This window comes from Erpetoichthys calabaricus, chromosome 9, assembly GCF_900747795.2.
Source record: "Erpetoichthys calabaricus chromosome 9, fErpCal1.3, whole genome shotgun sequence".
Lineage (NCBI taxonomy): Eukaryota > Metazoa > Chordata > Cladistia > Polypteriformes > Polypteridae > Erpetoichthys > Erpetoichthys calabaricus.
Window position 1 is genome coordinate 33,230,861 of NC_041402.2, and position 17,389 is coordinate 33,248,249.

At 43.7% G+C, this 17,389-nt stretch overlaps 1 protein-coding gene across 1 annotated transcript in view; it reads right to left on the reverse strand.

The window, feature by feature from the left end:
• znf423 (zinc finger protein 423) overlaps positions 1-17,389 on the reverse strand; it is a 149,281-nt gene that overhangs the window by 4,555 nt on the left and 127,337 nt on the right. The window contains 2 exon segments of the mRNA XM_028809262.2: positions 3,739-3,854; positions 4,156-4,287. Coding sequence (XP_028665095.2) covers positions 3,739-3,854; positions 4,156-4,287 — 248 coding nt within the window.

The following is a 17,389-nucleotide window of genomic DNA, read 5'->3' on the forward strand; positions in this document are numbered from 1 at the left end:
TAGATAGATAGATAGATAGATAGATAGATAGATAGATAGATAGATAGATAGATAGATAGATAGATATAAACTTTATTAATCCTCAATCCCCAAGGTGAAATTCACATACTCCAGTAGTAGCATACTGATAAAAAAACAATATTAAATTAAAAAAATGATAAAAATTCAGGTATGATACAAAATAACTTTGTATAATGTTAATGTTTACTCCCCCGGGTGGAATTGAACAGTCACATAGTGTGGGGGAGGAACGATCTCCGCAGTCTGTCAGTGGAGCAGGACAGTGACAGCAGTCTGTCGCTGAAGCTGCTCTTCTGTCTGGAGACGATACTGTTCAGTGGATGCAGTGGATTCTCCATGATTGACAGGAGCCTGCTCAGCGCCCGTTGCTCTGCCACGGATGTCAAACTGTCCAGCTCCGTGCCTACAATAGAGCCTGCCTTCCTCACCAGTTTGTCCAGCCGTGAGGCGTCCCTCTTCTTTATGCTGCCTCCCCAGCACACCACCACGTAAAAGAGGGCACTCGCCACAACCGTCTGATAGAACATCTGCAGCATCTTATTGCAGATGTTGAAGGACGCCAGCCTTCTAAGGAAGTATAGTCGGCTCTGTCCTCTCTTTCACAGAGCATCAGTATTGGTAGTCAAGTCCAATTTATCATCCAGCTGCACTCCCAGGTATTTATAGGTCTGCACCCTCTGCACACAGTCACCTCTGATGATCACGGGGTCCATGAGGGGCCTGGTCCTCCTAAAATCCACCACCAGCTCCGAGGTTTTGCTGGTGTTCAGTTGTAGGTGGTTTGAGTCGCACCATTTAGGTTCCTATACTCCTCCTCCTGCCCACTCCTGATGCAGCCCACAATAGCAGTGTTGTCGGCGAACTTTTGCACGTGGCAGGATTCCGAGTTTTACTGGAAGTCCGATGTATATAGGCTGAACAGGACCGGAGAAAGCACTGTCCCCTGCGGCGCTCCTGTGCTGCTGACCACAATGTCAGACCTGCAGTTCCTGAGAAGCACATACTGAGGTCTGTCTGTAAGATAGTCCACATCCATGCCACCAGGTATGAATCTATTCCAATCTCTGTCAGCTTGTCCCTAAGGAGCAGAGGTTGGATGGTGTTGAAGGCGCTAGAGAAGTCCAGAAACATAATTCTTACTGCACCACTGCCTCTGTCCAAGTGGGAGAGGGATCAGTGTAGCAGATATTTGATGGCATCCTCCACTCCCACCTTCTCCTGGTATGCGAACTGCAGAGGGTTGAGGGCATGGCAGACCTGTGGCCTCAGATGGTGAAGCAGCAGCCGCTCCATGGTCTTCATCACATGTGACGTCAAAGCGACAGGCTGGAAGTCATTCAGCTCACTAGGACGTAATACCTTTGGGACTGAGGTGATTCAAGATGTTTTCCAAAGCCTCTGGACTCTCCCCTGTTCCAGGCTCAGATTGAAGATACGCTGCAGAGGACTCCCCAGCTCCAACGCACAGGCCTTCAGCAGTCGTGGCGATACTCCATCTTGACCCACTGCTTTGCTGGCACAAAGTCTCCTCAGCTCTCTGCTTACCTGGGCTGCTGTAATTGTAGGTGGGGGGAAACTCTCTCTTATGCTGGCATCAGCAGAAGGATGGGTGGAGGGTGCAGTACTCTGATGTGAGAGTGGGTTAGGGTGGTCAAACCTCGATGGTGGCACTCACCTTCGAGCTGCAGCCAATGATGATCTTCATCCCATCCCATACTTCCTTCATGCTGTTATTCTGCAACTTCTGCTCCATCTTTCTCCTGTACTGCTCCTTCGCCGCCCTGAGCTGGACTCAGAGTTCCTTCTCCACACGCTTAAGCTCATGCTGATCACCGCCTTTAAAAGCCCTTTTTTCTGGTTCAAAAGGCCCTTGATGTCACTTGTAATCCATGGCTTGTTGTTAGCATAGCAGCATACTGTTCTTACTGGAACTGCAATGTCCATACAGAAGCTGATGTAGTCAGTAGTGCAGTCAACAACCTCCTCAATGTTCCCACTATATGATCCCTGCAGGATATCCCAGTTCGTAGTTCCAAAGCAATCTCTCAGAGCCTGCTCTGCCTCAGGGGACCACTTCCTGAATGAGCGTGTGGTTGTAGGTAGCTCCCTCACTCTTGGTTTGTAGTGAGGCTGAAGCAGAACCAGGTTGTGATCTGCTTTCCCAAGCACAGGCAGCGGGGTGGCGCTGTATGTGTCTTTAACGTTTGTATACAGTAGGTCAATAGTCCTATTTCTCCGGGTGTTACAATACACATACTGGGAGAAAGGCAGGTAATGTTTTGTCCAGCGTCGCATGGTTAAAATCTCCTAAGATTAGCACAAGCACCTCGGGGTGCTGTGTTTGTAGTTTAGCAACAGCAGAGTGGATGATGTCTCCCGCTATCTCCATGTCCGCTCAAGGAGGGATGTAAACAATAAAAACAATGACGTGTCCAAACTCTCTGGGCAAGTAATAGGGACGCAGACTTACGGCCAACTGTTCGATGTCCCTGTAGCAAGTGGAGATTTTGACGTTTACATGTCCAGGGTTGCAACCACCTTGTATTCACAGAGAGCGAGTCCTACTCCTTCCGCTTCCCGCAGGTATTTGCATTTCTGTCCACTCTAACTGTGCTAAACCCGGGTAGCTCCACGTTAGCATCTGGGATGCTAGTTGTTAGCCACTGTTGTATGCTAAATCTGTAAGGCTGCAAGGCCTGCAACTATGTTGCACTTGAAGCACCAGATTATTTGTGGCAGAATGGAGCTGTGGTGGTGAGCAGACAACTAGGGGTATACTAAAGTGCCACCCATGTCTTAAGGACACACATGCTTTATGATGAATTAAGAAGATTATAAACTCTCATCTAAATGCTTTACAAGACACCGAGAAAATGACCAGGTGACTCTAAGCTGAGATGCCCCTGGTGACACTTCTCTATCCAGGCCACTTCTTTGTTAACCACTTCCACGTTTTGCTTACTTTCTCCTTAAGTCAGACCAGACAATGATATCCCTGCCCAGAGACACACTGTGTAGGAGTGGATGGTTTCAACACCCTGAGCTTTACACAGAAGAGCCCTGCTCAATACACTTCTTCACATCATGACCAAAGAGAACAATGATAGCAGGTCCACTTCACCTTACTGTAAAACTGAAGCCACAGCAAGCTTCCAGAAGGATGGACCATCACTACACCTTTTGCAGAATTTCTCTTGAGATCACTCGCGCAGAAATCATTGGCAGAACTATTTACTAGCAAAGAAGGCAACTGTGTTCAAACAAAGGCACACAAGCGGGGGGCGCCAGAGCCCCCCAGGGGGAGAATTAAAACCAACAAAGTGAAAAGATCAGCCATCCTGCATGTGAGTGACAGCACGGCACGGGGGTATTAATGGAGGTAGGGAGGCGGGGGAAGCTGGCAGAGACAAAGCATCTCCACTGCCTGACAAAGCGCTCCGGCAGTCGCCTCACACAGAGCCATTACTTATTTACGGCCATGTCTCTGCAGTATTAATGCGCTGCTACACAGAGGCCGGGCAATATCCCAATCATCATACTGTCTTTCTCTGAGACGCCGTGCTGACATCCAGATTTCAGTGAGCGCAGCCAAGACCCGACAATCTGTAGCAATGTCCCAGTTAAAGAAAGGGTGAGAGGAGTAGCGAGGCTCAAGACAAATCAATGGCTGCTTCAGAAAGCTTAGGCCCCCAGAGCATCCACTAGCTTACCACATACCTGCAGTTCAGTCTGAAAGAAGAACTTCTGTGGACACTGGGCACAGTCGTAGATTTTGTCCTCTTGACCGTGTACTGCAAAGATGTGCTGCTGCAGCTTGTTGGCCTGGACAAAGACTGTGAGAGATGCAAATGTTACAAAAGCAGCTGCTTAGTTCTGGACCTTTCACACTATTATAATTATTGTATTCTGTCTGTAACTTTATTAATGGTGAGTTACAATATATTATTCATCAACATTGCTTATAACATTTTTTTTAACAATTGAAGCACAGGCAGTTTAAGGGATGCCACGGTGAGCTAAAGGTGGGGATTGAACTGGCAGCCTTGTGGTTTCAAGTCCATTTTCTTCGCCACAACATATTGCCTTCCACTTCAAAAGAGTCCCTCCCTCATCCCTGCACAGAGCCCACCCTACCTGTGAAACACACTGGGCACTTGAAGGTCCCACCCATGCCCTCAAAACTGTGTTCAATCAGGTGGCACAGCAACTTTGCCGGAGAGTCAAACGTCTGCTTGCACAGCTTACAGTCATGGTTGATCCCCTCCTCTGCAAAAGATCCAGACAATATCAAGTTACTGGAAGCCAAGAAACAGCAAAAGGGACATGGTCTACCCATTAAAACCGACAAAGGACAATGGAGGGCAGCAAGATAATGTGGTTTTGTTCTCAAGCAGCCCATGACAGGCCTTCGATGTTTAATATTTTGACATTTAAAGGATTTTACTCAGTTCTGGATTATTTGTCTAAACTTGTTTTGCATATGCACTTAGATAGTTTACATTTACATTCCCAAAAAAACTCAGTAAAAGATACCAAATTGCCTGTGCGTTTCGGAAAATTAAAAAAAATGAAAACAGATGAGAAGTAAATTGCATATACTGTAACCCATAAACATCAAAAAGTGGCTATCCTGGCAGCATTGGGCACAATAATCCTGCATATGAAGCCAATTCATGAGGCAGTTCAGGCTGTGTCCATACTACTACTTTTTCGTTTTAAAAATGCAGATATTATAGCCTCCATTTTCACATTTTGTCCACACTTCCGTGACAAAATGGGAGACTTCTGAAAATGCTCTCCAGAGTTGTATATTTCTGAACATGCCCAACTCAGCATTACAGTTTCAATGGATAAAAACAAACTTTTGAAAACACAGACTTAAATCACTTTTTGATTTGTTTGTACTTAATACATGGCCCTTCCCTGACTAGAAGTTGGTCATTACCATCTGTCATTCCCTGATTGTTCACCCTTCATGGAAGAAAACCATATTCCAACATAATGGACACAGAGGAGTTGCCTTCCATGGAATGTAACGTTCGATAGAGTAAATATTCTTGTACTCAGCTGGCAGCACTGCAATTACTGCCACCTAAAGAGCTCCGTTATGCCCTATCAGAGGAGCTGCTCACCCAAGGAAGGAAAGGCTGAAAATCTAGAGCAAGGATAAAAGTTACCAGATTGTCCGAGGATGGAAGAGGCAGAGACAAAAGTAAGGTGGAAAGCATTCAGACCTGGCTGGACTCCATGTAATGAGAAATGCCCAATCATTTTGATACAAGTTGCATGAGCTGTTGCATCTCATTGTAAGTTATGGTGAGTTCATGTACTGCGACATTTTGGGTACAACAGACAACTGGCTAAAATCCTAAGATGATACTTTAATGCTGTATGGATTTCATTATGGTGGAAAAAGCAGGAAGGGGACTAGAGATTTATATGTATAAGTAACAGTGAAAAGTGAGCACAGGACAATTAAAACTAAATGTGTGATCCAGACATTGAAATGGGGCTGAATACGTCCACATTACTGCCCAGGGAGATAATCCTGGCTGAGAGAGCAACAGAAACTTAATGATGAATGCTGGTGACTTCAAACAAGGACACAAACATCTTTCAGCATGTTCTGTTCGTGGACACTATAAGCTGGACCTGCTCTACAGTATTGGCATGTTTGAGTATTGTTGTTAGCCAAATACAACCATTCATGGGCACAATTTACCCATCTTTTGAATGGCTACTCCCAGCACGATAATGTACCATGTCACAAAGTAACAGTCATTTCAAACAGGCTTCATGGACATGACAATGAGTTCAGTGTTTTACAATGGTCTCCTCAGTGAGTGCACATAACAGACAGATCTAATGATGAAAATAACATACAGCATCGTTGGATAAAATGATCTGTGATGTCGCACAGTTATACAACAAGAGCCCAACTTGACAAAATTAAATGGGACAACATCGCAAAACCAGCATCCTAGGTTCAAATTCCAGGCCCAGTTATTGTCCATGTGTCTTCTCTGCTACTCTGGTTTTTATCCCACACCTCCAAAGACATGGAGATTTCGTTAACTGGAGATTGTAAATTCATCCATCCATCCATCCACCCATTGTCTCCCGCTTATCCGAGGTCGGGTCGCGGGGGCAGCAGCTTAAGCAGAGATGCCCAGACTTCCCTCTCCCCGGCCACTTCTTCTAGCTCTTCCGGGAGAATCCCAAGGCGTTCCCAGGCCAGTCGAGAGACATAGTCCCTTCAACGTGTCCTGGGTCTTCCCCGGGGCCTCCTCCCGGTTAAACGTGCCTGGAACACCTCACCAGGGAGGCGTCCAGGAGGCATCCTGATCAGATGCCCGAGCCACCTCATCTGACTCCTCTCGATGCAGAGGAGCAGCGGCTCTACTCTGAGCCCCTCCCGGATGACTGAGCTTCTCACCTATCTTTAAGGGAAAGCCCAGACACCCTGCGGAGGAAACTCACTTCAGCCGCTTGTATTCGCGATCTCGTTCTTTCGGTCACTACCATAGCTCATGACCATAGGTGAGGGTAGGAACATAGATCGACTGGTAAATTGAGAGCTTCGCCTTGCGGCTCTGCTCCTTTTTCACCACGACAGACCGATGCAGCGCCCGCATTACTGCGGATGCCGCACCGATCCGCCTGTCGATCTCACGCTCCATTCTTCCCTCACTCGTGAACAAGACCCCGAGATACTTGAACTCCTCCACTTGGGAGATTGTAAATTACCTAACCAAAACCCAAACCGATAACCCCTCTAACTTATTTCCTTACAGGATCCAATGACATGGAGACTTTAAACTGGCATATTTGTGCATTCAGGATTGGCCTTACACTTGGTCATTCATTCATTCATTCAAAGATGTAGTCTTTATTATGTAGCAGGGACATAACCAGCCACTTTATTATTGAAATTCTAATGCTTTAACAACTAGACCATGGTGCCTGACTGCTTCTTTACTATATAGATATGAAAGACACCATAGATAGATTGATATGGAAGACTAGACAGACATACAGACAGATAGATATGACAGGCACTATACAGCAGATAGATAGACACACAGACAGACAGAGATATTTTGAAAAAACTAGAATCATGTTATAAGCCTTACGCAGTTAACTTGCATTTTAGGCCACCGCTCCTGTGGCTTTCCCACAGACTTTGTGTGAAGATTTCATCACATTCAGACCATGTTGACAAGGAATGGAGCCACAGAACTTCTAGGAGTTCATCAACGCGCTAAGTAGTAAACAGAACCAGGAGAGATGCATGTGCTAAAACATGATGCTCATTCTATACACTTTTAGGAAAACACAGAAAAATGGGAGAAGAGATGCTGAAACAATAAACCAAAGAAAGAGACCATCGAGATAATTTTCCCCATAGCTAACTGCACATTGACCTTCATGTTCATCTCAGACAGATTTTTCCATCCCTTAGACTGACTGATCACAGACATCATTCCCCGAATGGCACATGGAGTAAATAAATATTTTTCCCAGAGATTTATTCTATATTTAAACTGTCTGGTAGTATTGCACTTGAATGCTTGCATCATCTTGGGGTTATGCACTTCATAGGTGAGTTCAGGGCTACTATAGTTTTAGAGAAAAGAATCCCCACGCTGCTTTTGTTTCTTACTTTGGTCATCCATAATATTTCACAGAAAAAACCTGCAGTGGTTAAAATACACTGGAAAGTAATTAATCCTAGGGGAGTTAGGCAGCCCCTTCCTTCTATTTCCCCAGTGGCAAAGAACCAGCTAACCCCAGCATCTTCTCAATTAGGCCTGATCTACACATTTCAGGTGCCTGCTGCTGGCAGTCAGGACAATACAGAACCCTCCAGGGAGGCAGCCAGTCTCCCCAAGCCAGGCTGAAGGCTTGTTACCATAGCAACAGAGAGAGCACAGCAATGCCACTGACCAAGCACAGGAGCCCACAACAGTGTTATCACTGGAATGGGCATGACATGGCCCAGCTGCTTTGGAAGCCTTTCATTACAGCTAAATGATAATAGGTGCAAGGGTGTTGCCACGTACAGCTCAAGTAAAGGGATAGGGTGACCATCACAGTATTCCTTTTTTTCCCAAACTTGTGTGGCAAATACTGGAGTTAGCATAAACAAAAATATGAAGTCCACCAGTGCAAAAAACTTCAAGTATACTTTTAGACTTTCTCTTTACAGAGTTAAACAACATCACCACTTCACCACAGAACAGATATCTGTGAGAAAGTTAGAATTACACAAACACAACTTCACCACCACCAAAAAAAAGAGGCCAAGTTTTGATACCCCTGCTGAAAAAAGGCGCGCCCAATTTACGGAGAGTCCTTCCGCTCAGCATTCCTCCTAAGAGGACGGCAGCATCGTCAGCGGACAGGCGGCCGTAAATTATTTGCCAGGACTGAAAGCAAACAGGAGCAGCAGCGGGGAGCTAATAATGTGCCTCCAGCTGTTCCAGTTAACCTGCAAATGTGTCTGTTTGCACCTCAGGAGAAGGGAAGTGGAAGGGAGGAGGGATGGGAGACAGGATCCACTAGGCCAAGGCAGCTCGCACTGCATCCTCCAAAGCTGCAGGAGTGACCTTGCCATTTTCAAGCTGGGCATAGACTTATGCTTGCATGGAAGGGAGGGAGATGGAACAAGAGTAAGAGAAACCGAAGAGAGAGCAATAGAGAGAAGATGGGGTAAACAGAAATGGACAGTGAGAAAAAAAAGAGGGGATGAAACAAGTATCAGGCAAAGTAATTGGGTTAAGTAACACATCATTTAAAGCTGGAGTTTTAACTAGATACAAATATATCAACCTCTGTCTAAAATATATCAGATTCACATTTAGGAGCAAATTAAAAATGTTAATTTCTCTATTGAAAAGTGAATGGTGGCCCAATGAGGTTTCTTATTAAAAACAAGACAACTTTATGACAACTAAAAATGGGATGTAGCTTTATATCTATTGTGTCATGCATGGATTTTGCATGTTATAATGTAACAGATGGAGGTTTAATATAGATTTTCACATGGATTTCATTTCTGTATTCTTGCATTCCTGCTACTGTTAAAAAAAATAACTTCATCAAGACAACTGGAGAGGTCAACAGCTAACTGGAACCAGTGACAGGCTATTAACATCTTCACAGTCACCACATTTATCTGTCCACACTATGGAATGAAAGATGAGTTCTTCTCTTTCAGAGATTTTATTTGTCATTGTCTGGCTGGTCATACAGTGGGTACTCTAAAATTTATTCTCTAAGAATCTTAGTGGCTTGATTATTTTAGAGTGTATGGAATATTCTTTCATTATCGGTTTTTGAAATTAAATATCTACTTATATTTTACAATCTTTCTGTTGCGTCTTTGATGATGGCATCCATTGCTGGTTTGAATTCTCCACTCAGCATACAGTAGCTGCATAAAAACATGCACAATTCCAGCACAATCCTCCCCTGGAATTTTTTTCAAAAGTAGGTACAATCATCAATCAGTACTAATCAACGTCAAACCTGGACTGCACAGAACTGAACGTGGACCCCAGGCATAATCCTACTGGTTTTCACTAATTGAAATATTTTGTAAAATACTTTTTATTTGTAGTTTAATGGGAATCCCTGTCCATATCTATTTACTAAGACTGATCAAGTAGTTAGCTAACTAATTAATTAATGAAGAAGAAATCATTACTTTAAAAATTATGTAAATTATATCTTTTATGATGTAATACTGTGTATGAATGATTATATTTTAAAGTATACGGTGAAAGACTAAGGAGCCCAGTGCACTATATTGTTCTGATTCATGTTGTAAATGAAAAATGTACACCAGGGATATTTAAGTACATGATAATGCGCCACTTCAACACCACTACCTAAACCTGTGGCAGTATGGGGGGCGGGGGTTCTCCTGGTGAAGCACAATGACAAATGAACCTTGAGTGCACCTGTAGTGTTCCTGTGGCTTTCACATACAGATGTTCAAAATGATGGAAGAAATCAAATCAGAGCTAAGGTACAATGAAGATATTCAGTCCTGTGCATAACTGCATGTCAAAGAGAATACTAAGAGTCATTTATTATGACACAGCATAAACAACAAACCCTGGATTACTAAGGAGCTATAAGGCCTCCTGAATTAGGAAAAGAGAGCATTCAAATCCAGTGACGAAGAGGCTCTGAAGGACATGAAGTGTCTGCTAAAGAAAAAAGTGGAGTAGAAAGGATGGTTACAAAGCTAGAAAACAAACTCACTTAGAATAACATGAAGGATGTCCGGAATGGACTGGGTATAATTACTGGACTCAAGCAATCTAGGGCTCAGGTGCTAGAGGTGGATGTGGACAAAGCTAATGCCCTGAACTAACTTTTTAATAGATTTCCCTCCAACTAGCACTGTTTTCCAATGACCAGTCTCCCCATACCATCCCTACTACATCAACATCTACATCTCGTAACATATTAACTGGAATGGCCAGAGACAAGTCCACCTTTGACCATCAGTGTGGACGGACTATAATTGAGGGCCAAGTAAGGAGACAACTGAGAAAGCTACACACAGGAGACACTGTGAGATCAGATGGAGTCAGTCCGAGTTCTTAACTTTTTGGTATCCACTGTCACCTGTTCAGTCTGTCCCTAAGGCTTCAGAAAGTGACACCACTGGGGAAAATATCCTGATTCGTACCTGTTCAAAAGAAGGCAGGCACCTCTTCACATAATGACTACAGACCAGAGGCACTTACGTCTCACATCATGAAGACCTTTGAGAGACTGGTCCTGGGCTATATGAGCCTCTTGTGGAATAAAACTTGAACCCACTGCAGTTTGCCTACGGGACAAAGACTGGAGTGGAGGATCCAACTGTCTATCTGCTCCACAAGCCTTATTCTCACCTGGATAAAGCTGACAGCACTGTGAGGGTTATGTTACTTAATTTCTCAGGTACCTTCAGTATCATCCAGTCATTTCTGTTAAGGGGTAAACTCAGAGATATGCAGGTGGATGAGCCTGTGGTGTCCTGGATAACTGACTATCTGTTGGCAGATCGCAGTTTATGAGACTCAGAGACTGAGTGGGCAACAATGGAGCACCACAAGGAACAGCCCTGTCTCCTTTTCTCTTCACTCTGCACACCTCTGAATACAAATATAACACCAGGTTAAGTGACTTGCAGAAATTTTCAGATGATTCTGCATTAATGGGGTGTATTGATAAAGTGGATGAGGAGTCAGGTGGAGAAGTCTGCTTCTTGGTGCAAACAGAATTCACTGCATCTTAACATCAGCAAAACCAAGGAACTGCATTATCGACTTTCACCATGCCAAACAGTCTCTATGTCTGGTCACTATTCAGGAATGCATGTGGAAGCGGTCCACTCTTATAAGTACTTGGGGGTTCACATTAATGACAGGTTAGGCTGGTCTCGGGAACACAGAGAAACCATATACGAAAAGGGCACAGCAGGCTCTTTTTGTTAGGAGGCTGCATTCCTATAATGTTTGTACTGACATCCTTCACATCTTCCATAACTCTGTGATGGCCAGTGGGATTTTCTACGCTGTAGTGTGTTAGGCTGGTAACATCTCTTCAAGAGAAGCCCGCTGAATCATCAAGCTAATTACAAGGGCAAGCTCAATTATGGGACACACTCTGGACCCCCTGGAGGTCGTAGCGAAGGAGAGATTTAAAACAAAACTAAGTGCCATTCTGAAAAATGCTGCAATCCTCTCTCTGACACACTAACACTGAGGACTCTCAGCCAACAAATCATTCAGCAGAAGTGGTCAAGAAACACTATTGGAGTTTCTTTATACCAACAACAATACGACTGTATAATACCTCACTGGGACTTTGACAGTCAAGTTAGAACTTTTCTTTTTTTAATTTTCTTGCTTTATGGTCATTCTGGTGTGTGCTCAGACCAAAGTGTGTGTATATTTATTTATTTACTTATCTACCTATTTATGTATATCTTTATTTAAAGAGTATCTGTAAGAAGCCAAATTTCCCACTGGGCACAAATAAAGTTATGTCTATGATAATTTCTATCAAAAGATGTTCATTTTGCAGGACTGACAAACGTTAACTGCTGCTTATTCCTTTGAGGCTTAACTTAAAAATGATTTGAAATATCCCTTACAGTGCCCTGAAATGGATTGACACTCTGTCCAGGGTTGGTTCCTGTCAAGACAGGCTTGTAATCCTAAACTTGTACCAGTAATTGAAAAGGTCCTTTATAGCATGTGATATGTTTAAATGATGAGCAAGGCAGGGAAGGGGCTGGTGCTACTGCTGCTTTATTTTCATGAATTCAAGTCTGACAGGCTGGTGCTGCATGTGCTTTATGGCTTTTCGCTCTGTTATTGTACCCCCGCTACATATTTGTTTATTATGGCCTTTAATGAAAAATCTGGAGCAATTACATAATAATATACTGTATATACTCTGTGAAATGGTTTTGTTGCCACTAATGTCCACTAAATTGATTTTATTGAGCTGAACAAAGGCATAGGGGTCAGATGCACACACGCACAAAGGAATCAGGGGGTGAGAAACACACACACACACTCACCCACTGAAACTCAGATACACAAAAAAGACACAATAATAGATATGCACAGATGTATGTTGGCACAAATTAAAAGACATCAAATTAGAAGCATCTAATACTTAAACAGAGAAACAAAACACAAATAACTACAGTTAGACAGAAACAAACTCCCACACGCAAGTGCTCAGAGAGACACATGCACACAAACAAAGACAGAAGTGGCCAGGTATACACCCATACAAAGTAAGTGGACTTGGAAACACACATACACATACAATGATGCTCAGACAAACAAAAAACACAGGGGCTGAAATGCAGCATTAAATGAACCATTTATACAGAGGTGCAAAAATAACAGATACTAGAGCTGGATGCACAAACACGTAGAGGCCTTTAAAATTGAGCATTGTTAAGATCACCTTTTATTAGCGGAACTTTACCTCAATAGCCAGCATAGACGCATGGTGGATGTGGAGACCTTTTCAATCTCATTTCATTCGGCTAATTAAAATCGTTTTGGAATTCTCTGCTATAATGCTGATATTTTAAATGTAAGCTTAATCTAATCGCTATTCATGGTGACATGATACATGTTGATTAGTACATACAAGTAAGCATTTCACTGTACACAGGACAATAATGACCCTTTGATGAACAAAAAAATGTGTCTGGGTCAAATACATACATAAACAAATAAGCACACTCGCATTTGAAGAGTCAAGCACAGAAACAAAGACACAGGAGATCAGGCATACACCACCAGGGTTGGAAACAAACACACACATGCATGCAACAGTGCTCAGATACACACAATTAAAGCATGGGCCAAGATGCACAAAAACTGAGCAAAGCGCTTACACAGATGTGCAAAGGTGCATGGGTACAAACTAAAAGATCTTTATGCAAATCCCTGATATGCAGGGTGCAGCTGGTCCAGAATGCTGCTGTCCATTTTTTGGTTGGGGCAAAAAAGTTTGATTCTGTATCTCTTTACACTAGGTGCCATTAGTTTCAGAGTTGATTTTAAAATTTTGCTGTTGGTTTTTAAATCAATACATGGGTCTGCTCCAACTTATTTATCTGAAGTGTGTGCTTTACACCAGCCATCCAGAGAGCTTGGATCTACCGGTCAGCTGTCTGTTGTTGTCCCTTGTACTAAGTGCAAAACTAAGGGGGACAGGGCTTTTGCAGCTGCTGCACCTCATTCTTTACCTCATTACATTAAGGAGTCACCTTCAATTGAACTGTTTAACACTAGACTTAAGATGCATTTCTATTTTCTAGCTTTTCATGACCTTCAGTGAAGTTGATGTCTTCTTCCTGGTTTGTATTGTGTTTTACTGTATTTTATTCTATTTATTTATTTATTTTTGTTTGTTGTATACTTGTAAAGCACTTTGGCTACAGCATTACTGATGTTGTTTTAAATTCATCCATCCATCCATTTTCCAACCCACTGAATCCGAACACAGGGTCACGGGGGGTCTGCTAGAGCCAATCCCAGCCAACACAAGGTGCAAGGCAGGAACCAATCCTGGGCAGGATGCCAACCCACCGCAGGACACACACACACACACTAACACACCAAGCACACACTAGGGCCAATTTAGAATCGCCAATCCACCTAACCTGCATGTCTTTGGACTGTGTGAGGAAACCAGAACCCCCGGCGAGGGCGCACACAGACACGGGGTGAACATGCAAACTCCACGCAGGGAGGACCCAGGAAATGAACCCGGGTCTCCTTACTGCGAGGCAGCAACGCTACCACTGCGCCAGCGTGCCGCCGTTGTTTTAAATGTGATCTTTAAATAAATTGACATTGACAATTTACTAGTTACACAAGTAAATACTTTTGGATTCAAATATATACACAAAAATGCCTGTGGTTAGAAACACACTTGCAAGACTAAGCACTCAATGAAACAGATAGTCAGACAAATACTCGCACAAAGGGGTCGTACACAAATAAACACAAACAGTGGTGCTCAGACATGCAAAGGAGTCACAAAGCCAGTGATTTACACACATTAGAACAACTGTGACAAGAATAGGCCATTTGGGCCAAAAAGCTCATCCATCCTACTCACTTAGATTGTCTGAATTTGAAGGGCCCCTAAAGTCCTCCTCTCCACCACACTTGGCTTGCCAGTTTATTCCACATGTCTCTGATTCTTTGCTAGAAGCAAAACCTCCTAATATTTGTGTTAAATCTACACTTAACAACTTTCCAACAGTGTCCTCGTGTTTGTACACCTAAAAATATCGATTTGGTCAGAGAGAGAAAAGATGTGCATAGTTACAAACAAAAAGGTACAGGAGTCAGAAGCACACATGACGTTTTGGTTACAAAGGTACTTATAGACATACAAACACCTGCAGTTAGGTAGAAACACACTTGTACAGAAGGGTGCTCAGAGCTGTGGAGATGCACAAAGTCGTAGGGGGATACAAACACATGCACTCACACATCACCAGGCAAACACACTCACTAAAAGATGGGGTGGGGGTTGGACTACACTCACACGTTCACACATAAAATCCAACATAGTGACACGCTCACAAAGTCACAGACACATGTGTGCATGTGCAAACACAAACAATTACACAAACAAACCAAAATGCAGGTGTTGAATATATTTAGATCCTCACAATGGAGTAGGGCAGGTGTAGCAGTTTCAGTTGAAATTTAACCAAGCTGAAGTCGTTCGTTAGGACCTACATATCCTACCACATCTCCACCAAACAGCTTCAGATATCCATCCATCCATTTTCCAACCCACTGAATCCGAACACAGGGTCATGGGGGTCTGCTGGAGCCAATCCCAGCCAACACAGGGCACAAGGCAGGGACCAATCCCGGGCAGGGTGCCAACCCACAGCAGAGCTTCAGATATGGGATGTGGAATAAGAAGTGAAGCAAAATGTCAACCTTTAAAACCATTACAAATAAACGACAAACCCTATAAAATCACAGGCGATTCCAATACCCTGACAATGTACAACTCCCACTCCCATTGGAGAGTATGCGTCTAGACGTCTATTTACAATATGGATTGATAGACAGGACCTAAAGGTATTATGTTACCAACAAATTTTAAGAAAGTGAAACCAAAACTTTTTAGGCATTAAAAGTAATCATAAGTTTAAAATTTAAGTTACACTGTTGGGTGCTCGAATACACAAATTCTTAAAACGCCTTACGGCAACACGCATGTGGACAAACACAACAGTACAAATGAGAGTTGTGTGTTGATAAAGTGACGCATGCAGACACCTCGATACAAACATATGCAGAGTAGGTCAGACATGCAGAACCCCTCGCCTGCAGGCCTGCCAGCTTCACGAAGGAGCGCCCTTGTCCTTATGTGCCACCCCTCCTCCACAGCTACAATCAGATTCCAGCAAACTCAGTAGGGGAGGCGATTCTGGTGGGGGGGGGGGGGGGTGGGTCGGGGGGGTAGGTTACAGCCAGTCTAGCCAACAGCCCGCCTTCCGTTTGCACAGAGGTTTCTTTGAGTAAACCACAGGGCTCTCCATCAGCCTCTTGATTGGTCCAGCCGTCATGCAGTGAAGGGGATGAATGCGCTGCAAGCCGCACCTCGTGGTCCAGTCTGATTCATCCAGGGACGCAGAGCATGAGCTGAACAAAGCCTGGATTATTTCAATAAAGAATATGGGGGTTTGGGTGGGTTGTTTAGTGGCTGGCAGGCCAAAAGCAATACATCCTCCCATGATCAATATAGGACTGCATCCTGGTCAAAAGACTGCAGCACTTCCAATTTGCCTGTTCAAGTGCTAATGGCACTCATGGACGGCATCTCATCAAGTCACAAGAAGGGACTAGGGAGTCTGTAATAAGAGCCGAAATTGTAAGCCACCTCTGTGGCAGGCTGAGGCTCAAAGGGGAGTGCGCCAACAGGAGAAGCCTCAGCAAGTCAGAGTGGGAAAAGAAGCCAGGCAGCTGTCCTGACTACCGGCTGTTTGATCCTCTGGCTGACTCACCAGGAGCTTTGCAGCTGCAGACCAGTGCCGACAGCAGTGGGCAGAGCCATCGTTCATCTCTTTCAACACAACGGCCATATTTCAAAAGCCACACTACAGCTGATGTCCAGTTCATAGCCCAGCTTTGTGGGTTGCCCCTTGAAAGCTTCAATTTTACATCCCAGTACATCTACCCAGGAGTGCATTCCTCTTTCCTGGAGTTTGTGGCTTAGTGACTAAGGAGATGCATTGCAAAACTACAAAGTGTGTTACACCACCTGACTAGGCTTTCACAATAGTGTTATATGTGTTCAGCACTTGATGGTGATGTATAAAATTGTAGGTTTGCCTGTTGTACTCATTGGTGGTCATCTCCTTGAACCTAAAACCACTGTAGCACTGCCAATGACAACTATAACAGAGTGCACATTTCAACAACCCAAAGCAGAAGCAGTACCTGGTCTCTCATCCATCCTTCCACCAGAGACCAATATAGCAAGATGTAAAAAAACATACTAAACTGGACATCTGCATGCATCTTTATTGGAAAAAAGAAATAATTTACCTTCATAAGCTTTTATCTAAATACAGTTACAAATTTCAAATGCACCAATCCATTTATTGAAACTAATTGTGCTATTGGATCATGAGAAACGGGAATCTATCCTATCAACCTCATGTGGAAGGCAGTAACCAACCCTGAATAGGATGCCATGCCATCCGGTAACAAGTGTACCTTATACTTGTTTCTATATTTTGTTAGTTGTAGCACTGGCAGGGAAAGTGAGCGCTCAGGTCACATAGGCAACCAAA